This window comes from Colletotrichum godetiae, assembly GCF_030913485.1.
Source record: "Colletotrichum godetiae strain CBS 193.32 chromosome Unknown BDP55scaffold_16, whole genome shotgun sequence".
Taxonomy (NCBI): domain Eukaryota; kingdom Fungi; phylum Ascomycota; class Sordariomycetes; order Glomerellales; family Glomerellaceae; genus Colletotrichum; species Colletotrichum godetiae.
The window spans coordinates 158,523-183,057 of NW_026851264.1; the positions used below are offsets into that span (position 1 = coordinate 158,523).

Consider the following 24,535-nt stretch of genomic DNA (forward strand, 5'->3'; position numbering starts at 1 on the left):
ACTCCCCCTCCATTATCCAAAAAAAGCAAAAAAAAAAAAATCATGTACAAAAATTGGCGTAAAGGAACAAGGGACGGGCCAGAACCAGGCAATTTTGAACCAGTACATGGCGAGGGACGTGCCTCAGTCAGGAAGATGTACCTCTACATCGGACCCCTCTAGAGGGAAAAGGAAGAAGCTGGGAGAAAACCAAAAGTCAGTCGACTAAGACGACCGGGTCCGTGGTTCTCGTCCGAGCAAAGGGGGGATTGTGGGAGGAATGGGGGGAAAGAGAGAGAGAAGAAGCAAAAAGAAGACGAGAAATAGCAAGGAAAGCATCAGCGCAAATTCCTCATCACACCCTCCCCTCTCTTCCTTCACTCCCCTCTTGTCTCTGCACCTAAGGTAGCCTTGATAGCTGGCTCGCAACCGTCCCAGGCCTGAGAGGAGATTGCAGAGAGCAACATCATCATGGCTAGGGCAATGGTCTACCGGTGGTCCAACACGGCCCTCCCCACCCAGAGGTAGGCTAAAACTTGACGCAATCACTTTGCGTTGACGGCCCGACGAGGGCTGCAACGTTGAATCCCGCATCGCGCCGGGTCGGTCTATGCAGCTGCGATGTTCTGCCGTTGTACAGGGGGTTATGTTGGACACATCGTGTTCTAGGTCCAACCCGGGTTCAGTCTCGCGTTCATCGCTTTCGTCACTGATTTCTCGCAGGGCCACCTCGGTCTCGCAGATTCCTCACCTTGCCCAGGCGCCATCGTGAACAGCCTCTCCCAATCGCATCTTGCCAGAGCGGCCAGCTGGTTCCTGGATGGGTTAAAGGAGTGAACTGCCGGTTAATGCTATTTCGTCCGTCCGACAACGAAGAGAGAAGGCGACAAGGCCAAGGAAAGCAAATAAAAGCAAATACCCAGGAATAGAAGCGCAGGCAAGCCGCAGGCCGCAGGAGGTAGATACTGAGGTACAAAAAACTCAATTAATTGCAAATCAGTCTTTGAATAGAGTTGTGATGTCGGCGGCTGACGGCGGGCTCAGCTTTCCCTGAAGTCCGTCCGTTCGTCTGGCTTCGAGCTTGCGAGCGCAAGGTACGATACGAACGAGGCGTGTGTGCAGCACGGCACGGTGCAACACTTGGACGAGCCAAGGAAGCAAGTCAGGCCCGCAAAGCTAGGACCGCCTCGATGATGGGCAGAAAAAAGCTTCCAGAACTGCCGTCCAAGTGATGATGGAAGACGGTACCGTGTGGGAGGGAATGGGTAGGGAGGACAGCCACATAAAGTTTGACCTGAGAGAGACAGAGGGACGGAGAGAGGGGGGAAGGGGATCGTGGGCACAAAACAGAGTTGGCAGGAAACGAACACATGCGTGACATGGGAAACATGTTTAAGAAAAAAATAGATGAAAATGTCAACGTCGCCGGGGACGCAAGAAGATGCAGGGGAGATGCTCGGGGGTGTACACCATTGTAAGCCCGTCGTCGGAGAAGATGTCTGCTCGTCTGCTCTATCTTTCTCAGCTCAAGCTGTGATGCCAATTTAGGTTCCATTGTGCGCTCGGAGGAGGGGGGGCCACCAGTACTTTGATGTTTGCCTGTATCCGTACATGGCATTTTTGCCCAGAAAAAGGGAAAGGCACCAAGCTGCAGCTGAGAAGCCCTGAGATATATGGCCTCCCGATTCAGCGAGACACTTGTGCATCGAGGGGGGACTCGATGCGGCAGACCAAACCATCTTGGGAAACCGATGCCGTGGGCTGTGGTTAGCGGGCTGCAAGGTGCAAGAAAACCCGAGAGAAGCATGCATCTCACGCATCAATCATCACCCACATACGCAGCTTCTGCGGCTGGGGAACCGCCCGGTGTAGGTGTTGAGGTGTCGTGATGCCCTATGTGGGTATGTGAAAGATGCAAGTCAGCGTCAGCATCGGCATCAGCAAAACATCAGCATCATCGACACACACACAAAAGTAAGTAAGTACTGCCCGCCTGCATTACCTAAAGTACCGTACGTACATGACGGGGACGCAAGGCAGGTGTCGTTGTCAAACGTGGAAGCCGTGAAGGCCCAAGGACGGAAAGAACGGGGACGTGGGACGTGGGACGTGGGACATGACCCACGGGAAGTGGGGGCCAAAACCCCCAAGCTGGCCAAGCTGGGAAGGAACTTGGGAAAGTGCCAATGGGAAAGTGGAAAGGGGACCCCTAAAGGAGAAGTCGTGCTTGCCTTTTGCTGTGCCGCTGCCCGCGTCCGCGTCCGCCCGCCGTTTCCCCGTAACCCGTAACCCGTTCCCCATTTCCCGTTTCCCGTTTCCCGTCTCCCGTCTTCGCAACCACCTGTTTCCCCCCTCCCTCCCCCTCAGACCCTGAACCGTGTCCGAGCTACTACCAACCACCACCACCGCCGCCAGCCCGAGAGTCGGCTCACCTTGGTTCGGTACGTACCTTGGCCTCGGTGAGCTCATTGCCTGATTGGGCAACAACCTTCTTTACCTTTTGTCTACCCGTCCACCGTCCACGCCGTCTCTTATTTTTTCCTTTTCCTTTCTTCAAGCGCACCAACGAGAAGAACGCAAATGCTTCCATTGATTGCAGAGTTTGTTGCAGTAGCGTCCATTTTTTCAAGTTCACCAAACGGCCCCAGCGTCGATGTTGAAAGCCACAGGTTGCACACATCGTTTGTCTTCCCATTCGAAATCTCTGAAAGGAGGGAAAAAAGTAAGACTAAGAAGGAGGGGGTGGGGGGTGGGGGGTGGTCCCGAGGGAAACTTGAAGTGAGGCGAAAGGGAAAAGGTGCGTGTAGGTTGGTAGCTGGCTAGCTACCAACCAGCACAACCAAGATAGCTTGACCGTCAGGGGAAAGAAGAAAGGATCCCAAGAGTTTACTGGATGATTTGCGAAAAAAAAGCCACAAGACGATCAAGAGGACAGGGGGATGGTTGGCAGCCCCGGGTGCCCGGGCAGAGAAGAAAGTCAGCTTACCTTATGCCAATAATGCGAGTCATCCCAATCCATTTCGTACATGGACTTCTCTGCCACTCTCCTTGCTTATGATCGACCCGGTTTTGGTCAGATCCCATCATCCTTTCATGCTAATCATCCGTCCCACACGAACGGCGCGCGCGATTTTGTTCGTTGGGAGGTGTGGGTAAGGGCGCCGCGCCCATAGCCACGAATCCACGCCATCGGCCGTCGTCGTCACTTTTTCCTATGTGCTAATCGTGTTGACAGGACGAAAAGTGTCTCACGCGCGCACCTTGGTGGATACATGTAGATACCCAAGTAGGGTAGACAGACACGTAGAGGAAGAAACTTGAGAGAGAGCGAGAGCAGAAAGAAGCAAGTTCCGTTGGCAGAGTCGTCTCGCCACGTCACGCAACCCCCTTTTTCCCCCGGAGCAGCAGCGAAAAGAGTGTAGACATTTCTCGGTCCGCGCCAACGCAGAAGCCCCCCCCCCCCCCCCCTCCTTCTCGTGGGATTTATCGCGCTAGCCGACGAGGTTTTCTGGTGATAGGTGTATTTGAGCAGAATATTACAATAGAACAAATGCTTTTTCTTTGGGTCAAAGTCTGGTTCAGTCAAGACCGACTTTGGACTTTTGGGCTGTGTGTTTGTTGAACTTCAACTTCCTCCACCCCCACCCACCCCCCTTCCCTATCCCCCACGCCCGTGACTTTCTTCTCGTCATCAGGTTCTTACTAAAAACCGAATATGTTTATCAGATTCATAGTGGGGGTTGTTTTGAATCTTGCCAAGCAGATGAAACACACGATTCGATCGTCTATTGTTTTGAAAATCTATAGACACCAAAAAAAAGTCCGGCGTAAACAGATCTCATAATCATATACAAGCCCGGGCTCAGACACACGACGCCTATCACCGGGCCCGGCGTCTATGAGTAACACACATGAGCAACAAGGAAAAAAAAAGCAAAACAGAGTCGGCTGCAATAGTGAGTAGCTGGATGCTCTATCAAACACGTCCGCTTTGAAATCATCTTGACAACAAGTCCACAGTCCCAATTCGCCCCCCTTCACACCGTAAAACTTGCCGTAAAACTTGAATGCAAAAAAATAAAAAACCAACAAAGGTGCAAAACACAAAAATCCAACGCTGTGGAAAAGTTGATTTTGGTTGGACCAGACCCTCTCTCGGGAGAGGCAAAGGTGCTTCCTTTCTGTTGTAACGATGACTTGACTCTTCTTGACACAACCACTTCTCTCTCTCCCCCTTCCTTCTTTCTCTTATTCCATGCAGCCAACTCCCATGTTACAGCCCATAAGAAATGTCTGCGTCGGTCGCCCAACTATGCGATTCTCTGAGAATAACCAAAACTAAGCCCAAATCAAATAGTCCCTTTTGAAACCACCATCTCCCTCCTATTATAATCTGTATCCGTATAGAGCGAACGAGTTCGAACAGTTGAAACGAAGTGGGTATAAACTAGGTAGCGAGTGTCGATGTAGAGAAATGCGTCGGTCGGAATTCCAAAGGCCTAAAGAGATAAACACTTTTCTGTCGTACGTTGTTATAATTCTGTTGTTCTACCGCGGGCCACCTTCATGGGCATGATGCCCGTGGTGACCGGGCGGTGGCGGACCAGCTGATCTGCTCGCAAATCCTGTCTCGTGAGGAACACGCGTGTAGCTGGGATACAAGGGACCACCGGCAGACACCCCTGGCCCCGGTTCCTGGCCAAGATAAGGACCTTCCATGCCCCGAAGAGGCGGTAGTCGCTCACCACCCGGCGCCGTAGACGGGGGTCTCTGAGGCACCATGCCATACGCTGGAGCCTGCATGGGCGGCAGATTTCCAGCTTGAGGGATCGGAGCGCCATACGAAGGCATCGAGAACTCTGGAGGCGGGGCCGAATCGGTCCTACGCCTTCGCGTTGGTCGTTCCACCGAAGATGCCTCACTCGATGCGTAGCCCTGAGACTGATGGGGAAGCATCGGAGCTTGCGCCATGGGGCTGGTCTCCGCCATAGATCCACCGCTTCTCGACGACGTTGGGCTCGGAGGTCCGTTCGCCATGTCGCTGAGAGGCGTTCGTAGGACCACATCGCGAAGACGGTTTCGTTCGTCCCGGTAAAAGTCCCTCTCCCGAGTCAGCTCCCGTACTCTCGTCTCCAGGTCCCGTCCCCGCTGCTCCAACTTTTGCAGGCTGGCCGTCTGTTCCTGGTCTCTCTCTTTCTTCCTTTGTCTGAAGCGTGCCGAAGCCCCGGCATTTCGTTGGCGTTTCTCGTCTGCCTGTTTCGACGCCTGATGTACGTCCACAGGTATGAGAATGCCTCCTTCATCTCCTGGTAGCCTGACCACCATTCCGCCCTCCGCCTTTGTCACATCTGATCGCAAACTTTGATATAGAGAAGTTCCGGCACCAGGTGTGGACCAAACAGGCACTCCTGGAGACTGTGGCGGAACATAGTTCTGGCCAGGAGGTAGCATTGGTTGACCATGATATTCTGTTGGTCTACCATGAGGATCTCGTGCCATGGGAGGCAGTTGGGGCCGGTCAGAGTTGCCAGGCTGCATGTGCCCAACCATGGGTTGGGACATGGATCGCGGCGGCGTTGTGAGCGGCCCCATTCCTGCTGAAGGAGGGCCCAGGGAAGGTGGTCCAGAAAAGGGCAGACCGGATGCTGAACGAAGGGGTTCCTGGGGACCCTCCTCGCCAGGATAAGGACGCTTCATTCGCGGAGCGTTGGGCGGTAAGAAGGGAGTTTGTTGTGGCTCGGGGCCTCGCATGCTCGTCTGGCTCACACTGGCTGCGCGTACCTCTCGAGGACTGAGAATTTGTCTCGGAGCACCCATGGGAGGGAAGGGAAACCCGCTTTTGGGCGAGTGTTCTGATGGTGTATGGCCCAATGGCGTTGTCGTCGGGTGCCCAGCTGGCGTAGCGGGCTGAGAACTGGGATATCCCCGACCTTGGAATGCAAACTGACGATCACTGGATGTGGTGTATTGCCTCGAAGGCATGCCATATGGCGAGGTTTGACTGTCAGTTGGCCGGGGCTGTGATGACTCGCCAGTGGAGCTTTCCTGTTGCGCTTCAGATGGGTTGATCAACCCTCTGATACCCAGGGACCGTGGAGCATGGGAGTGTCTCTCGCCGGCAGCTGATGGGGCTGTGACAACATCTTGGAACGCTTGACTATCTCGAGGGAGTGGACTCTGCTGGGAAGTAAAGGGAGCTCGAGGTGGTGATTGCGTCGATGCCTGCGTCGTAGAGTGAGGTGCAGGTCCCCTCTGTGACATCGAGACCTGTTCCCCTACACTCTCCCGGCCGTTATGGCCCGAACATTGACCGTTCTGGCCAGTACTCGAAGCCGAGGAGTAATCTGAATCCGGTCCAGGAGAAGGTTGTTTGGGAGTGTGTGTGTTTTCGTGTCCAAGGTACCGAGCAGTTGTGTTCAAGCAACTTGTCCGTGCGTTTTCGCCCTCCTTAGCCTCGCGGCTACGTTGGGGTTGGTGATGTCCAGAGAATCGGACAACCGCTGAGATCGCCAGGTTGTCGGCTTTGGGTGGGACTAACTGGGTCGAAGCCAACAGTCCCAAGGTCTAAATATCACGAATGGGTCAGGAGGTAAGGATGACTTGTTCAACGGCCACAGTGGAAGCCGCTCAGTCAAGTCAATCTTCAGATTGGAGAGCTGGCTAAAGCCCAATAGGGTAGATGGAGGCCTGTCGAAATTGGCGTCGGTGGTCGTTTCAACGCCTTCTCTATGTAATGGTAGGCTGCTTTGCTTTTATGGACTGAGAGAAAAAGCTTTTCAGGTGAGATGCAAGTTTCCGTAGGTGAAGTACTTGGGTGACCACAAAAGGCCGTGGAGGAGGTTGGAAAGCTGGCTGAGGGCTGGCAGTGCCGATGGTCAGATTAAATGTGTTGATGGCGTGGGATGAGTGCAGGCCGAACGGGCCACTCATGACTCTGGATTCAATCCCAGGCAATGAGTGGCCGAGAAGAACCTCAGGCACTAGGTGATGGTTGGATCGACTCACTGTAAGTAGCCAACGCGTCCTTCTTCCTTGCTTAGAGCTAGTGCTCTTTCTTGCTGGTCTTCTTCAGGAACCCGGGAATGATCCAACAGTTTGACAGGTTGTAAGTCTGTCTGCTTTAGAGAATCGTTGTAGAATGTGAGCCGAATGGTAGTTGTTGTTATTCGAAGTAGCGTTGTTCAGTCAGTCGTGGTCCTCAGAACTGAGTATTATTTCGATAACCGGGCAGGGTGGGTTCGTGACCAAGGTCGTAATCGATTTAGATGAGCAAGTATGATCGAAAGGAGTGGTTAGGATTCTCTTGCAAAGCTGCTATGATTCCAATGTAACCGCTGGGTCATTACACGACAGAGACTATTAGGCAAGGTCGGGAGGAGCCAGGTCTATTTGATTTTTTTCTGAATTGCCCTAGCGTAGTTCTCTTATGGCGGCATAGCCTTCTTATCGACCGAGCCCTGGCAACTTGCCGGGGAACCAACGAGCTTAAGGTGCATGGGGGTGTGGTGCTGGAGGAGAAGGAGGAGAAGAGGAGGATGAACGGCGACATGGATTCGGATACAAGTTGAAGCTGTTGGGTTGTGGACAGCAAATGTGCTGGCCGGGGTACATGGGATCAAGGGAAACACCAGGGGGGTAGACCCATTCTCGGCGCCAGAGGGTGCTCAGACATTGACAGGGCTTAGTCGACTGGTTGCTGCTTGGGTCGAGAGGTAAGTAACGGTACAAGTCCCCTGCTGACATGACGGTACCGACTCTTTCGCTCTCTCTCTCTCTCTGTCTTGCTTGCATGCCTTGGCTTTGGTTGGGACCTTGACCTAGGGAAGTTTGCCTCTTGTTTTTGCTTCTTGTGACATGCCATGCAGAAATACTTTTTTCCAGGAGGGTTAGCCATGCTCGACGCACGGAGCCAAATGTTCTCGACTGAAGAGGCATTCCGGAACGGCAGCGAGAAACTGGGATGGGGCTTGCTTGTGCTGCCTCGGTCTTCCTAGCAATGACGGGCAGCAGTCAGTGATGCTTCGCAGCTAGCTAGCTTGAGCTAGCTGGCCGTACAAAACCACAATGCTCAGGCGGCGTCAAGCACAAGAAGAATGGCTGCTCGGCCGAGACGTAGCGGGCATCTTTTCATGAACCCAAGGTGCCGCGAGATTACGATGCGCTGCGCAACCGTTATTGAGTCGAGAAGGATGGTGGCATATATGGTACTCCACGATGCTCATTGCGTATCTTGCTGTCCCTCTCGCACAGATGTGTTCGCATCCGAGGTGTGTGCAGGTAAGGCACTGGGGTCGGTTGTCAGCAGCAGTCAGATATGTCTGAAAGCAGACGAGGGATTGCTCTTACACCCCAGGAACGTCTTCCGCTGTATGATGCAAGAATCGGGGAGCTTCCCCTCTCATCACCGCCCTTCTGACCGACTTTGGCAGGCCGAGGGAGGAACGCGGGATATTGGGCCTTTCCCTCATCTCTGCCAGTGGAGCGTGGGAGGGAGAAAAATGCAAATCGGCCGGGATTTCGGGGGTCCCTGCGCGGGTCTCCGGGGGGAGGGGAAGAGTAGCGAGAGAAGTCGAATAGAGGAGTGAAGACGACGTCCTTGGACCAGGCTCATGGAAGCTACTTCGACGCTAGGTAACTAGCCGGCTAGCGTGGTTCGTCGAGCAAGGTGAGGTGGGCAACATGGCAAGGCACAGAGGAGAATGTGGACGGTAGCGTGCGGTGTCCCGTATCTGTTCAGAGAATAGTGTGGTGGTAGTGTCCAACGTCCAAGTCCATAGATCCCCGTCGAAGACTTTTCGTCCCAAAGTGCCCGCCTGCCCGGTGCGGGTAGGATCCAGCGCGGTGTGGTCGACGCTGAGCAGATCGCCATTGTTGCTGCACATCCATTCGGCTCGGCGTCAGTCTCTTGGGCAATACTCTGTATCTGTGAATGGAGCGGAGTACAGAGCATCAAGGTGATGTAAAGTACCCGTAGGCAATGAAGCACCTGGTCGCAAATCATATCTTGTAACGTCCCGGACGGTCCGTCGGTTCTGGTTCGCTTCAGTGCCTACACTCCATGCGCAGCCTACAGCCCGCCGGGATCCAGGTCGTCAGCAATACTGCGTATCCGCACTCCGTGTGGCGGTTTAGCCTTTGGGAAAATCGATTTGCAAGCCTTTGGGCTAATATCGAATCGGCAAGCCGGAGAGTGAAGAATGGGGGCCAGTTGGCTTAGCGCAACGGCGGGCCATATGTATGTCTATGATTGGAATCCATCCATCTGATCAACGGTGACGTTTGGAATGCCCGTCTGGGGCGGGAATAAAGCTGCACTGATTCGCATGAGTGGCCAAGAAAGGAAGACACGGAAACTTTGAGCCACAACTCTGCGCCGTTATCTCGTGCAGCAGCGTTTCTGTACTCTGTACACCTGACGAGAGGGAGAGCGAGCACGTGATTGCAGTGCAGGTGGCTAGGCTTGGGGTTCGAGATGAGATACCCAACCCAACAATGTTTGTCTTGTGTGTGCATTCGAGGTTCAGTACGGAGTGCCGGTAGAAGCTGGTCGTTCGATGACTCGTTGTGTAGGCTCTCCCACCGGCAGCATCCGATGGAACGCCTGTCCAGTGTCGGGGACGGGTAGACGATACTCTAATGTTTCGTTGCTTCGAGGCACGCGCCGAGGCTTGATGGACGTTGAGTTGGAAGAGATAGAAACGCGGTACATCGTACGGACTACGGAAACCCACGACGACGACGATGTTGAGTGGACTACCTTGGATCTTGAAGTCTCCAAGGAGGGATCCTGAGGTATCCTATCTGAACGTGACTAAGGTACATACGAACTCAGTACGTACTGCGTTTAACAGGTACTGAGTAATTACTGCCGCGACTTGGTTGGATGACATTAAACCGCAAGGGGAAAGGACGACGAAACCAGAGCTAGACAAGATTCAAGAAGAAACAATAGCGGAGCTGGACCAGAAGATGGGTAGCAGCCGGTACGGCAGATGCGGAATGATGTAAGTCGCGGTCCTCTTCTTCTGGGTGTACTGGTACATGGAACGTGGTTCCTGACCAAGTTCCTTCGCCTAGCGCACCCTGAGGCTTGCGCACCCATCGGCATGTTTCTGCGAGTTGCAGGGGAGACACGAACGGTGCCAGGCACTTGGAGTGCATTCCATGGGGATGGGCTGCCGCTGCTGTTGCTCAATTTACTCTAGTAATCTAGGTAGTCATGGTAGTGTGCCTAGAGCTACTCTCAAGTCTAGACGGATACGGTTCATCGTGACCCAACTCACCTGAACGTCCTGAACAGAGTGGGCTGCTTTAGACCTCGTCGTCGAGACATGTTTCCCTCCCTCCCTCTCCCGGAGACCGGACATGTCTCTACCTTATCCGTACAGATACTTCAAAGTATAGTAGTGTAAGTGTAGTGCCCACCGGCAGCACGATGCTACTTCCGAGGCGAGATCCGGCTTGCTGCCGATGGCGACAGCCCTCCGGCGCTTTAGAGTTCGGTAGGCAGCGTATCGTTCGGAATCTGGGGCAAGCCGCAACGCGGGAAAGGGGAGGCTGGAGCTATGAAGAGAAGGGGGCGGAAAATGAATGCCTCCAACGGTGTGTATCTTGTATGTGGAACTTGGAACTTGTACCAGACTCTCAGCAGAGTCTAATTGCAAGGAGCTCAGCTGAGTGTCGTACACTACTTGCCTAGGCTCTCCGCAAACCTCCTGTTCCACCCCTCTAAGCAAGAAAAGAAGACTTGACTGACCTCGCTCTCGATTGGATGTCATGCGTTCTTGGACCCTGACCTTCCGACGGCTTGGGCAGACAGGCGACATACTCCGCCCCTGGGCCGAGCTTTCGGAGGGGAGGGGACGACTCAGGTGTCGACGTGTGTTTGTGTCTTTTTATTTTTTTTATTTTTGCGCAAAATGGATATGAGCAGCTGCTAGCCGTGGGTTAGGAAGTCTATTTGATGACGGAATTTCCTTGCGAGGGACCACCAGGCAAACATGCAAGCATCACGGCGTAGGGCAAGCTGGGATGAAGGTGGTAATTGGAAATTGGGGGCGGAAGGTAAGGGAACAGACGACATTCATCGCTTCATTGTACCAAGCACAAATCGAATCGAATCAGCCTGGGTGATGATGAGATAGTCGAGACTCAAGATTGAGCCGGAGCCTGAGCCTGAACCTGGCTATGTTGAGTGTTGACAGTCAGTCGAAGTGCCGCGCCGTTCCTTCACCGTCGACGCCAAAACTGGCTTTCCATCTTTTCATTTTGTTTTTTTCCTCCTCCTGGTTCACTCCCTATCGTTCTCTGTCTGGTCCCCCTCTCCCCCGCTCATCACATCACTCTCATCTCTTTTCCCCCCGCCCGCGTGTGTTGCAACTTGCTTCCAGGTCTCGACTCCTCTCATGTCTCCTCAAAAGGTATTCGCACCCACTCTGAGTTTCTCCGAGTATCTGAGCCCTAGACAAAGAAGCTGCGAGTCTATCGTTTAATGTCTCAAGCGTCACTCATATTGTCTCGAAGCGGCATCCCATGCTCACTCAACTGGCTGCTAGACCGCTACCCTACGGATGCTATGAGTCTATGAGTGAGTCTGATTATCTGAGACGATTCTGAGTTGTCCAACATCACGTTTGGTAACCGTCCGTTGCACGACGGCCCAAGCCAGCCCAGTCATGCACTGCGTGATGTGACGCGATGCACAGCACAGCACAACAAAGCAAGCAAGCAAACCACATCGCACTTGCACTTGAACCATTTGGATATTGGGCACCCATGGCGCATCCACATTCCTCCTTCTCCCCTGTTCCCTGACACATCACGCCTGCACAACCACAACCATCCTCATCCTGGGGCTTTCCTGGTCCGCGCTTGCTAAAGGTATCCTCAACGGAACCACTTCCTCTCCGTCGTCTTTGTCTGCCTTCCCTCTCCACCGCTGGAGTAGCTTTTCCTGGGCCCTGGGCAGCTGGGCTGGCATGCCTACCGCTTATCCCTGCCCTCACAGCCCATGCCATCCCAGCTGCACCTTGGACACGTTTTGGCTCCTCATTTTCTCTCGCGGAAGACGGAATCTAGCCCTGGCTTGCTCTAACGTCACCGTCACCGTCTTTTCGAGAAGACGACAAGGACTCGTCAAAGTCGATCTCGTCTCATCCATTCCTCCCGCAGCCAGCGGACGGACACAATTCCTAGACGCCATGGATATTTCTTCTCTCCGGTCCACTGCGGCGATCTTGATCCGGAAGGCCACTCTGGCTCACGCTCATCGAATTCCGACCTGTCATATTCACACTCTAGGCCGGCTCACGATTCGAGCACCATGGTAACATACGTGTACTCTGTACGGTGTATGTCTGTCTATGCAATACACAATCTGTCAAGGAGACCATGACCGCTCTGTTTCTCATGCACCGACAACTCCTCCATGACAGCACAGCAGTGCAGTTGGCGCTTGAACGGGTACAAGCACACTCCTGCCTCTGCTTCGCTCTCACTAATCATTCAACTTGTCGTCCTCTGCTGCCCGACATACCCACAACGTCTCATCCCCGCCATGTCTCATTGAAACATTGTGCGCAGACTGCAAGAAGGTGATCGATGTTCCGGCCCCAAGGTTAGTATGGATATAGAGTTCCACGGTCATTGGACTTTTGTCTGGACTCTGGACCTTCTCAAAACAGGGACCTGAGTCGCACATCTCGTGTATCTGCCCCTCTGAGGTGAATCCCGCAAGCTCAAAAGACCTCCCCAACTGACGACTGTGTGCTAGCCCTACAGATACAGGCAAATCCATTCCACGGTCGTCCAAGGCGGTCAGTTGACGTGCAAAGTTTAACCCCCATATCATGCAAGCTAGCAGACCGATGGTCTGTTTAGATCCACACTAGAACGCATGCTGCATCCGCTTCGTGGAAACATATTGCGCGCATCACATCGAGAGTCGGGGTGGGTTGGACGGATGGACTTCCTGGGCTTCCTGGCAGGTTGACCGTGGCCATGGATGCGATGCTCACCACCATCTTCTGATCCCGCCCGCTGCATCTCAGGATCCTCGTCCAGGCCATGCCGTGCCATGCCATGCAAGCCCTGCCTCCCGGCCTCCTGGAACACCATTCACGCGCGGCCACGGTCGCTGCTTCTGGACCGATGCCGGACAAAGAGCCTCGTTGGGACATGGCAGCGAACACACGCCGCAGGAGCGGGTCACCAGTAGAGATGGCCACATCTTGCGTGCATCTCAGCCCACCATGGACGGGATGCTTCCATTGGTAACGTATCACCGACGACCTCGCCATGGCCAAACAAATCTACAACAAGCCCGAAGGGGGGTGGCCGCCCTGGATCCAACCTCAACCAGCTGGCTTGTTCAGTTGTTCAATGTTGGAGAATGGACGAGACATGCCTAGTTCCAAATAGGCCACAATCATCGCTTCAGAGTCTGGTCTTGTCTCTCTTTCTCAGCATTCCATTGTGCATTCATTGTCAAACCTGCCTCCATTGTTTCGTTTGCTTCTTCGCTGCAAAAAGTTTCCCCACACCACTATCGATTTCGATGTAATATTCCCTGCAAGCAACCCTACGAACTGAAATACCTAACCAACCATCCTGGACGGCAAGGCTCCCCCCTCGCATGCTCCTAAGATGACCCCAGTGAGCCGACACCGACTATGACCGACGACCGGGCACAGGCTTCTGCTCCTGCTCCAGCTGCCCGTCACACGGTCACTTGCGGCGGCATGGGGAATGAAGGGACTAGGTAAGAAGATCCTGGATGGGGAATTGAGATTCTCTGGGACGACCCTCCATCTCACCCTCCATTTGTTCTCTCTCCACACTCAATGGTCTCCCACCCACGCCTTTTCACGGTGTCTCATTTCTTCTTCGTATTATCGTTTAATTCTCTGTCTGGGGGGGGGGGGGGGGGGGGGGGGGCTACAAGTACATTCTTCACATCGGCTTTTCTTCTTTGGTTTCTTTGGTGCGGCCCACTGCCAGGCCATCTCTTGGGACAGCCAGGCCAACCATGCCTCCAATGTTGAGTTCATAGATGGTTAGATGGCATCGAGAAGCTCCAACAGGTTCCGCAGCTGGACGGTGACTGTTATTGGTTGTCGTCCAGCGTTGGTAGGCGCAACTTCGCAAGTCATGATATCACACCGGCGGCTGCCAACCCTACCAACGCGACAGATGATATCAGATCCTTGGCCCCTAGCGACGCACAGCACCACCCGCGGGACGTGTCGTTGTACGTACATGCACCATGGCCACCTGCATGAGCTGTACGGAGTATGCAAGGCCCCAGAAGGAACGAAGTGCCATCTGCGGCCCAATATGCAGCCCCTGACACCTCTGTCTACCGCCTACGGTAAGGTGTTCAGGGACAGGCCGAGTACAGAGGTACTTTGGCCTCGTTTCAGACGAGACGAGACGACACTCGCACTACGCTACGAATACCTGACCTACGAATACCTCACAGGCTTACGGAGTAGACACCAAGATAGACCAGCAGACCAACGTAGCTGACGAGCAAGAGTCCCGCCAGCCCGCGAGAATAGTGCCATGTTGCTTGGTACGAATCATCGCGACCCGGTTGCCTCCCGCCGCCAGTAAACTCACTAACCCGCCTCACCAAATGAGTCGTTCCAAACGAGTGGATAGCCGCAATTATACCACTGACTTAGCCTTTCCGGGATATTTCGCGCTTCCGCGAAAGAGAATGAAGCTCTACGTATGATGTACCAGTACGCAATCCGGCATGTTCGTTCGGCTCTGCCCTGTCTAATCCTAGCTTCTAGAATCTGGCACGCGATGCACCCCTACCAGTCTACCAGTGCCTAGTCGTGGAACACGGGTGTGTGTGCGCGCGCGCAAAATCACCTCGTCAGACAAAACCACGTTCGCGAGGGACCTGACCCTGGGCTTATGCAGACTGAGTGTACGGAGTACAGATACTTGGTTCGAGTTACAGAAGTTGCAGAACGCGTCCGATGAACGGGGGTTATTGCGACAACGAGACCAGCGCAAGCCTGTTTCCGGTCTTACCGCGAGCTACGCGCGCGTATCTTACCGCGTAGCTCCCCGAGCTTTCCGTGATGAGAGTGATGACACCGCATCTCAAGAGTCACCCATGAGATGCGTAATGCGTCACACCAAACATACGTCGGTGATTTGGTGACAGCGGCTTTTGTGACCGCAGTGGAATCATGTATGAGAGGCAGCGCAGGACGGATACAGCGCAAGCACACATCAAGGCTAAAGAGAAACCCTGCCCCGTCTCGCCGCAAGATTGGCTTCACACACCGTTGCGAGGCTCAAATTTGATCAACTTCCGAAATGTCACGTCTCGAGACTGCGGGCAAGGATATCCCTTCAAAGAGCTTTCAGCCCGCAGAGTGCCAAAGCCAAGGGAGGCAACGTCGGGACTGGAATAGCGTGCCTCCTTGATTCGAGACGAACGGGCAACGCTCATCTCATCGGACCTTGTTCGCGACATTCACAGGGAGTATGGACTCGAGCGGATGTAACGTCGGACTGGGAACAAGGCCATGCTATTTGGAGGCATTCCCCTGGTTTTCAAGCTTTCATTTACACTCGTCGCTTCCGAAGCCGACGCGAAACAAGCACCGTACTGGGTAGGTTGCGGCATAATTGTAGACTCTGGGCGAAAAAGAGGGGACAGAGTCTATTGTTATGCCCTTGATATGATGGCATCCCGCAGCACGCCTTTACGGATACTACTAATGTACATCACCGATCAAAAGCTCCGTTATTCGGAGTGGAGGGGCGGATGGCGATGTGCTCGACGGTAATAAGTAAGTCGATTCAATTGGTACCAACACAGCTGGCCCCCAGTAAACCTCAAACTTTATCAGGACCCGTCTCTGCCAACCAACCCCTTTGGAGTAGCTACGACAGAAAAGTTTGGCGGTCTTTGACGGCGCTACGTTTCGTTCCGTGTTAGTCGCCACAAAGTTTCAACCATTTCGGGGTCCTGGGCTAAAAGAGACCAAAAGAGAGAGGGGGGGGCCCGGCGGATGTGGGAGACGCAATAATATCCGTCACGCGCCCAAATTTAACATTGCGTCGTGGGAAGTTGCGAGATGAACCCCCACCGAAGGGCCGAAGTTCACGGTTGGTAGTGATGAGACAAGTGAGACATCTGCAACGACGACGGGAATGGGAGCTTCCTTAATTGCGATGATCAACTGTCGTCAACGCCTGAACCCAGGCCAGAGCGCATGTGAGGTGGTTGATTGCTCTGGTTGCTGGGCAGATATTACATTGGCATGCTGTTGGTAGCCGAAAGCTGCATTCCGCCACCTTTCAGAGTTTCCAAGCGGCATGCAAGTGGGTTTTGCTGGATGCTTCAGAACACGAACAAGTTTAGGTGCCCTACAAGACTGAATTTCGCAGCCGCCATGATGGACCGAGGACAGAAAAGGCCACTCTAGAGCTTGGCAGTCCCGTCGCTCTGCCAGGTTAACGCCTTTGTCCAAGCCACCAGAAGCATATACGACGACGGTAAGATTTCGTTCGACATCGACAGGTCACATCTAATAGCACGCAGCGCGCGCTCGAAAGAGGATTGAAGGCCTGTTCCCTGCCCGTCTTCACTGTCCGGCCCGTCCCTAGCAATTTGGTTTTCCCAACTAGTCAGCAACATCGCACATCCAATAAAGCCCGAACCGTCCACTCGCGCGAATTGGCGCGGTATCGTTAGTGCTGTGACGACTACTCCTTTTTTTTCCCCCTTGAATCCTGGCAGACGCACGATGAAAGAAGGAAGAAGAAGAAATTTGAAAGGTGATACTTTTCTTGGGGTGCGCTGACGATCGCTGCTGCCATCGTGTGGATGTGTTGAACCCGGCGGCCCAGAGGCGATCGATGCCGTCTCAAATCTCGCCAACTGGCAAACGAGTTGAGGGGACACTGACACACATCCAATCCTCTTTCTCTTCAGTCATTATTTCACCCACCCCCTTCCAAACAAGGGTGCCAAAAAAGAGAGAATGCTACCCTGACGAAGAAAGTTAGGTATGTGATGGGAAGAAGGACGGGCCACACTAGGCAGGGCGGGTAGGCACGGCGAAGTAAGGTAAGGTAGGGGAGGGAGGGGAAAGCGGAAGCGGAAAGCGGATAATACGTGATGTGAGAATGGCATGCGTCTTGCAGCTGCAACTAATAAACGGTTGCTTCACACGGGCCGCGGTTCATGCGCCCAGCCTCTCTCTCTCTCAGTTTCGACGACTTCCATTACTCCTCCGTACTCGGTAACCCCCCTGTCCGGCTGGCTGGCTTTGCTGGACTGACCAGCCTCGGAAACGGGAAGTCGTCGATAGGTATGTGCAGACGCGCGTGATGATCAACGAACGGCCTTTTTGGGCCAGCGGGTGACCCGTGTGCCTCTCGTGCAGCTGCTGCTCGTTATGCAGCAAGCCGTTTGGGGTGAGAAAAGAGGCAAAGGTGCTTGGGGTGGTGAAAGCCCTGTTGGGGTCACTGAGTGATTCCTGAGGCTGGCTGGGATGGAGTGATACGCGCCTAATAAGAGCTTCACCATTTCATTAACATTGGCAAACTCCAACGCCAACGTCACTGTCACTGGAAGCTTGCGACAGGGCGACGGAGCTACTAAGCGATACGACTCTTGAGGTATCCGTGACGAGGGGTACCCCTTCCCGCACGCCGTTCATCACTCCCGTCCTCGTACATTAAATCAGGGCGCCATTCACTCCCAGTCTCCGACCCCAAGGTCAGGCGATTGTATGGCTATCTAGGTAAGTAGGTATCCTGAGAACAAGACGCGCAGTTGTTGGATACAGATACATGGCATCGACGTTTTTTTTTTTTTTTTTTTTTTTTTTTTTTTCGTTGCTCCCGCCTGGCCCGCATCGGCACCCGAACGAACAGCTGCATGATTCATGGGAGCGCGAAAATCCCAAGAACCGCGAACGAGCCTCGTTGTAACCCCCCCTCGTTCGGGAAATTTGCAAAAAGAGAGACGCTGCTAACTCCCCGGGTTGTGGGCGATCATTGATGTCTGATCACCCCCCTAAAGGCCCCTTGATGATGGAACATTTCGATCGGGGGACCGCACTGCATAGCATACTTACATGTACGGATACCCGTAGCCCATGGATGATGGAAAATAGCTGGCTGGACTGGCCCATGAACTCTGCTCACTCACCTCAAGGCACAAGTTCCCTCGTCGGCTCTGCCCTCATGGGTGCGGTACCACAATACCTGAAGAATATCCATACATTCCCCTCACAGTCTTCGTATTCAAATACTTCTGGAGCGGGCGGCCCATCTTTTTTTCTCTCTCGCGTTGGTAATCTTCCATTTGTTCCTTCAATCTTCGATGAGCGAGCGCGTTCACTTGACAGATCCAAGCTTGCATTGACCCCCTCTGGGGAGGATTCGCAACGGAGCCGAGGTGAGGTTAGAGGCTCGAAGCCAAGCCAAGCCCGAGGAGGGTTAAAAAGAAGAAGGAGGAACATTACGCGCAGGTCGGTTTCGGCACGTGAAATGAACAGCTTGTTTGCAAAATATGTTAGGACCAATGTTCGGATGGAAGGAAAAAAAAGGCGAGAGACAATTGACGAAACAACGTGGGGAAATGGCCAGACAGGCGGCCCTCGGCTCACTTATTCACTCACTCACTCACTCACTCAACTCTCGGCCGCAGCGGGCCACCAGGGCCACGGGCGCGCGGACGATCTGGCACATCTCACTCACCACAAGTTTGTTTCCGCGGCACCGCCGTCCCGGAACATGCATCCAATGCTTCCCCGGGCCCCCGGAACTGGGTGTCGGGGGGCTTGTTAAGCAAACATTTGTTTAATCAACAGCAATCCTTAGCCTTGCCAATCCAAACCGGCCACAACTCTGTTGGTGCAGGGGGGTTTCTTTTTGGCTAATGAATTCCTGACATGCAGCCATGGCGACTGTTGGTTTATCATGAACTACAGATGTGCGAAGTCACGAAGTCACAAAGACATGGTGCAGAGTTTCAACCAACAAGACGGCAACGATCATCCACCCGGACGCGAACAAACTACTTCGTACGGATAACGGGGTTGACAAGCGTCGCTCCTTGGCTTTGTGTTTGTTTTCTGCCCACTTTGCCATGATGAGTTGCATCAGGAGATTTTCTGCTGAGATCTGCCGGTCAAATTTTCTTTGGAGTTTTATTGAAACATTTCTTAACCCTTGTCGTTCTTGCGTCTTATTTCTTTTGGCTTCTTTTCTCTTTTTCGGCAAATTTCCTGAGCTCGGCTTCCATTTGCTTCAACGCGGGAGATTTCGTCTCCATTATCAGTTGCTGGTTTTGGAGGCCTCGCTTTGGGGGAAACTTGTCGACCTGTGTGATTTTCCTTTCCTTAACTCAGTAATGTGTATGCGTGTGTTACATGCGTGTAACCTGTTCAATCTTGTGTTCGGTCTACAAGACACAAAGTTGCGGGATTGAGGCTAAGCGGCCCGTCTCCCGCGTATTTACTCGACTATTCGGGAAATACGAACGCGGTGGCTCCGTGGTTCTTCTCGGGGCGAACAAGATGCTTCATCCTGGGGGGATAAGGCCAGATAACAGATTCTAAGCGAAATGTCGGGATATCATGAGCAAGTTGCCATGATAAGAAAGCTGGCTCTTGCAGAGTCGGTAACGAACGACTCCGCTGACGCTACCGTGACGTCTGCATCTCTTACCTCTCAAAAGACGTTTTCTTCTCATCCGGGCGGAGCGTCTGCGGAGTGACGAACCGAACCGAGAAAAAGACGTGGTGCTGTCGGGTTTCCTTCGGGTAATTGCTGAGCGAAACGACTCATTTTCGCAGACAGCATTCCCGGGTTTACTGTCTGTACAAGGATATAGCTAAAAACCTCCTCATCGCGAAACCCCTCACTCTTGAGTCTCCAGTACTATCAAATATAGGACAGGGTGACAATCCGAACCAAAACCAAGTTTCTCTCTGAATCGAGCTTTCCAGGCGATAGTATACTTACGTTCACTCTGTACGCCTCTGTACAACCAAACAAAAAATGGCGTCTCTTCAGACTTGGACGGTCGACAAGCCGTACCTCAACATCCACTGCGGCCTGGGCGAGGGACCATACTACGAAAAGGCGACAAACCTACTGCGCTTCGTCGACATCAAGAAGAAGAGGGTCCACTTTGTCAACCTCGGGCAAGGGCCCGAGTCCCTGCGGACGGTGCAACTCGACGTGCCCGTCGGCGTGACGGCCGACATCGAAGGGGTCGACCCGGCCGACAAGATCCTGGTCGGCCTCAAGTACGGCATCGCCGTGCTCGACGTCCGCTCGGGCATGTACGAGTACGTTGCCAAGCTGCACGACCCGGACAATGAGAGGCTGCGATCCAACGACGGCGCCGTCGACCCGAATGGTCGGTTTTGGCTTGGTACCATGACGGATTTCGGACTGGGTGACTTCAAGGTTGAAGGTATGTGCCAATCGTCCATGACCCTTGTCAGTCAACTCACGACACCGCATCTTTCAACTCACAAGCCTCGTCGTCATGACAACAAAAACCTCTCACCGCATCACCTTACACAACCAAACATGCATCAGAAAACCTTGTGAAAAACATAAGCTCATTCATCGGGGTCACCGAGCCCCTTCTTAGGCGCACTGCACCGCTTCCACGGGAAATCGGGCAACGAACAAGTCCTACAGGACATCCTCATCCCCAACTCGGTGGGATGGTCCCCAGACAACAAGACAATGTACTTTACGCACTCCACCGACCGTAAAGTCTACGCATGGGACTACTCCCCCGCCGACGGCGCCGCCGCGCTCTCCAACAAGCGCGTCTTCTACACCCACGACGGCAAGGGCGAGCCCGACGGCTTCCGCGTCGACACGGAGGGCAACCTGTGGCACGCCGTCTACGGCGAGGGTCGCGTGCTCAAGATCTCGCCCCAGGGAGAGCTCCTCGGCGAGGTGCGCGTGCCGACGCTGGCGACGAGCTGCGTGCAGTTCGTCGGGACCGAGCTCTTCATCACGACGGCGCAGCTGAACGAGGGCGAGGGGACCGAGGAGCAGAGGGAGCTTGGGGGCGCGTTGTTCCGCGTCGATGTCGGCGCCAGGGGTCTGGAGCCGTTTGAGTTTAAGCTCTGATGGGGGGATTTTCCCGGGGAGAGGGACGAGATGGATCCGGGCTCTGGATTTTGAGGGTTCAACATGGGTTTGTGCTAGGTAGCGTGTAGCGTGATCGTGGTCATGGTCTCGTTTCATGGGTTCATGGCCACGGTTTCCCACTGATGGGGGTCTGGATGAACATGGGGACATGTGTCACGTCGCTGCATCAGATACGAAGCGCGTCCTTCACGATACTCTCACACGATGGAACACGAGCCCATGATGCTTTGGGGAGGCTGGATGACTGAATGGCCAGGGGTTCTGACTCCTTACTCCAAAGGAAACTAGTCAGGCAAGACGTTGATGGTAGGATGCGTTGATGACGGCAATGAAGCATACGACACCGCTCTTTCTCTCTCTCGGCCTCCCTCTCATTTTCGCCGTGCTTACCGCGTCTTGTTGTCGATTGCTAAAGAACCATACTACCATGCTATCGTGACATCTCAATGGCCAGGTTTCTCACGGACGTGGACGACGATAGCTTCATTGGGACTGGAAGTAGAATGCGTTGTCGATGACACCGGGTCCGAGGCCCAACCACCCTGTCCAACCTGCGCTTCTTGCGCTTCACGATAATATTTTTTTGGCGGTTTGCCTAGGAATGAGCCCTTTGACTCATGTCTGTTGCCAATTGAGTTGGTGATATGCACTCCGTATTGTATATAGAACTGCAGCATGCAGCAGGTTCGCCTCACTTTTACACCGTTCAGGTCCATCCATATACGGAGGGTGGGAAGAGCAGGGGAGATGCAACGGGCTATTTTCTTTTTTGCTTTTGGGCACCAATGCCTCTCGCAAAGTCTCAGCTCCTTGCTGCGTTTGCACTGCATGCCTTACTGGTCGTACTCCGTTGCATTCCATCGCGGGACGTATGACAGCGGCGTGGGAAGAGGTGCAGCTAGTGACGTCCGACATCGCTAGTGTATATGCATAAAGGCAAAAGCCATGTATGTAGCCCGCGGAGGGACCAAGGTCCAGTCGAACCCAACGAACCTGACGGTCCTGTTCACGCCCACCACACCCACACCTGTCGTCCGTCGTCGCCTATCTGCTGCATCTGCAACATCGACGTGGCAGGCCGGTCGCGGGTCATGTACACATACATACAAAACTCGTGCGGACCAGGTACCGCCGTCTGGCCGGGTGAGTCTGCCTCTCTTCCCCTCTCCCTCGCCTTCTCGCAGTCCCGGTTTTCTGAGATCGGAGAATTAAAGTGGCTCCCCATGGAACGAACGACCGGGGGCCTGCCGTATCGTGCAGTAGATCGGAGCCCGAGCCGCCATGTCATCCCATTCCCATGCTAGGCGGCCAGGGGAAGGGAAAAATCGAATTGCGGGATTGTGTCTCTTGGGTTTAACCTGGGCCTAGTCTAGCCCATCCAGCCGGCCCCCAGGACCCCTGGTGTCCCGGCGATGAGCCCCGGATCCATGGTTTGCCGCCGCCGCCGCCGCCGTCGCCGTCCCGTGCCACCGCTGGTTTTCCCAGGCCGCTACTTGAGTGCATACATGCGTACCGGGAACAGATCCTTGGGAAAGCCGTGCTGTAGCTCCGTCTTGACGAGGCGCAGACCCGCTTGCTCAAAGAGGGCGCGGAACTTGTCATCCACCCTGTTTTGCGTTTTGCCATGCGTCAGTGTCCTGTGTATGTAGGTATATGTATATGTATGTGCAGGTGTCTTGCATGCGTCGCAGGCCATCCAGTTACGTGGGCCATTGAGAGTTATTGATGGCCGGTGCGGCGGCAAAAGTTTCAAACAACATGACGGTTGGTGGCAGAGGTTGGCGACAAAGAACCAGGGTAGGGAATCGGGGAGGAAAATGATAGGCTTGAAAGTAAACTTACCTCGTCACACTGCTGTCAATATCATCAAATAGATCGACACCGCTAGTGCTCAAGTTTTCCTTGACGACGATGAGGCCGTCATTGGGGGCGACAACAGCCTTACAACGACGCATGTAGGCTACAAGTTGGTCATCAGTGAGGTGGCCGAGACACCACTGGTTCCATACGAGGTCGTAGGCGGTGCCATCAAGTGGCTTCCACTCTTCAAGGCCAATGTTGAAGACAGAGCCGACACCAGCCTTCTCCTGGAGAGCGGCGGTGAACTTCGCTATGGGTTCGACGATGTCAACTTGTTCAGCTACATCGAGGAGGAACCCCTCTGTAATACGGCCGATGCTGGGGGTTGGGGATTAGCAAGGGTCTGCATGACACGGAGACTTGAACCGGGGAGACAGGGATGTTGCAGCAAGTATCCGTACACCATGGTGAGAGGTTCCGACGTGAGATGCAAAAAGCAAGACAAGGGCTGAAGAAACGGGTCAGGAGAGGCAAATCATTAGCTCGGCCCGCTCGTGCAGTGTTGCGGTTGCGGTGGGTAAGGGTAGGTAGAGGGTAGAAGTGAGACAGAGAATGGAGGAAACTGAGCATGAGTGACTGCAGAAGGAGGCAAAAGGGGAAAAAAAGGTTGGGAGGCGGTGAGTTGAGATAGCGGTGAGAAACGCCGGGGGGCGTGTACGGATATGAAGTTTGCGAGGTCGAGTCTGAAAATCAAACGCGAGGCATGTCCAATGTACGGGTACACCGTACGGAAGAGAAGAAAGTCGCAAAGAAAAACTCACCCGGCCCCGCCTTCCAGAGCGCGGCTCACCGTCCGCAGACCGCTCTTCGAGCCAATGCCCAGTTTGGCGAGAAAGTTGCGCGAGCCCTGCAGGTCGACCTTGCTGATGTACGGGAAACCGCCCAGCATACCGTTCACGTCGGCGTCGATGCCCTGCCAGTAGGAACGGCCATCGGCGGCGCTGATCTTGGCGTCTGGCGGCGGTGTGGCTGTCTGTCCTGCTGTTGCTGTTCCTGCTGATGCTGAAGCTGCGGCAGCTTCTTCGTCACCGGGCATTGTGACGCAACGCGGGCAGCGACACGCAACCTCACTTGCTCGTCTTTTAGCAGGTGTGTGTGGTTGATGAAGTGTGTGGCTCGTTGGCGGACAGCGTGGTAGTGAAGAAAGGATCGGAGGTTGCTTGGCTGTGTCACATTGTTGAAGAATATGTGCACTGCATCACAGCAGCATCGGTTGACGTGGATGCGAAGATGGAGACGACTCGGGTTTGTGCATTTTCACTGGATTAGCAGAAGTGACGTGTGTTTAGGTGCATACAGAGAACCGATATCCTACTGAAGGACAAGTATCACTTAAGCATGGTGAAGAAAGCTCCTACCATGTGAGATAAGATAAGAAGATGCCGATAAGGCTTCTGAGACCATGGAAGCCTGGGAAGATAAGAAACCTAAGTCGTCATCCATCACGCGAAAAGAAGCTCTCGGTCTAAGGTTAACCTCCCAACTCTATCATGACGGACTGCACCGGGCCCTTCGTTGCCCACTGCGCGCAATT

At 54.0% G+C, this 24,535-nt stretch overlaps 5 protein-coding genes across 5 annotated transcripts; 2 read left to right on the plus strand and 3 right to left on the minus strand.

Annotated features, from left to right (window-relative positions):
• Positions 1 to 4,527: 4,527 nt before the first annotated feature.
• Positions 4,528 to 6,240, minus strand: BDP55DRAFT_630824 (uncharacterized protein; the record flags this gene model as incomplete). The annotated part of the gene is made up of 1 exon (XM_060572205.1): positions 4,528 to 6,240. The coding sequence occupies one exon, from the start codon at positions 6,238 to 6,240 to the stop codon at positions 4,528 to 4,530; it is 1,713 nt and encodes a 570-aa protein (XP_060430733.1).
• A 3,259-nt stretch (positions 6,241 to 9,499) lies between these two features.
• On the minus strand, positions 9,500 to 10,346 carry BDP55DRAFT_630825 (uncharacterized protein; the record flags this gene model as incomplete). Its single annotated transcript, XM_060572206.1, has 4 exons — positions 9,500 to 9,790; positions 9,819 to 9,903; positions 10,062 to 10,180; positions 10,263 to 10,346. The coding sequence occupies 4 exons, from the start codon at positions 10,344 to 10,346 to the stop codon at positions 9,500 to 9,502; spliced, it is 579 nt and encodes a 192-aa protein (XP_060430734.1).
• A 7,250-nt stretch (positions 10,347 to 17,596) lies between these two features.
• BDP55DRAFT_99316 (uncharacterized protein) lies at positions 17,597 to 18,884 on the plus strand. The gene is made up of 2 exons (XM_060581353.1): positions 17,597 to 17,756; positions 18,002 to 18,884. The coding sequence occupies exon 2, from the start codon at positions 18,016 to 18,018 to the stop codon at positions 18,805 to 18,807; it is 792 nt and encodes a 263-aa protein (XP_060430735.1). The 5' UTR covers positions 17,597 to 17,756; positions 18,002 to 18,015; the 3' UTR covers positions 18,808 to 18,884.
• A 1,138-nt stretch (positions 18,885 to 20,022) lies between these two features.
• Positions 20,023 to 21,120, plus strand: BDP55DRAFT_727545 (uncharacterized protein; the record flags this gene model as incomplete). The annotated part of the gene is made up of 2 exons (XM_060579321.1): positions 20,023 to 20,443; positions 20,627 to 21,120. The coding sequence occupies 2 exons, from the start codon at positions 20,023 to 20,025 to the stop codon at positions 21,118 to 21,120; spliced, it is 915 nt and encodes a 304-aa protein (XP_060430736.1).
• Positions 21,121 to 22,630: 1,510 nt separating this feature from the next.
• BDP55DRAFT_693049 (alpha-N-methyltransferase NTM1) lies at positions 22,631 to 24,037 on the minus strand (the record flags this gene model as incomplete). Its single annotated transcript, XM_060577185.1, has 3 exons — positions 22,631 to 22,748; positions 22,984 to 23,319; positions 23,763 to 24,037. 3 exons carry the CDS (start codon positions 24,035 to 24,037, stop codon positions 22,631 to 22,633), a joined length of 729 nt encoding a protein of 242 aa, XP_060430737.1.
• Positions 24,038 to 24,535: the final 498 nt, after the last annotated feature.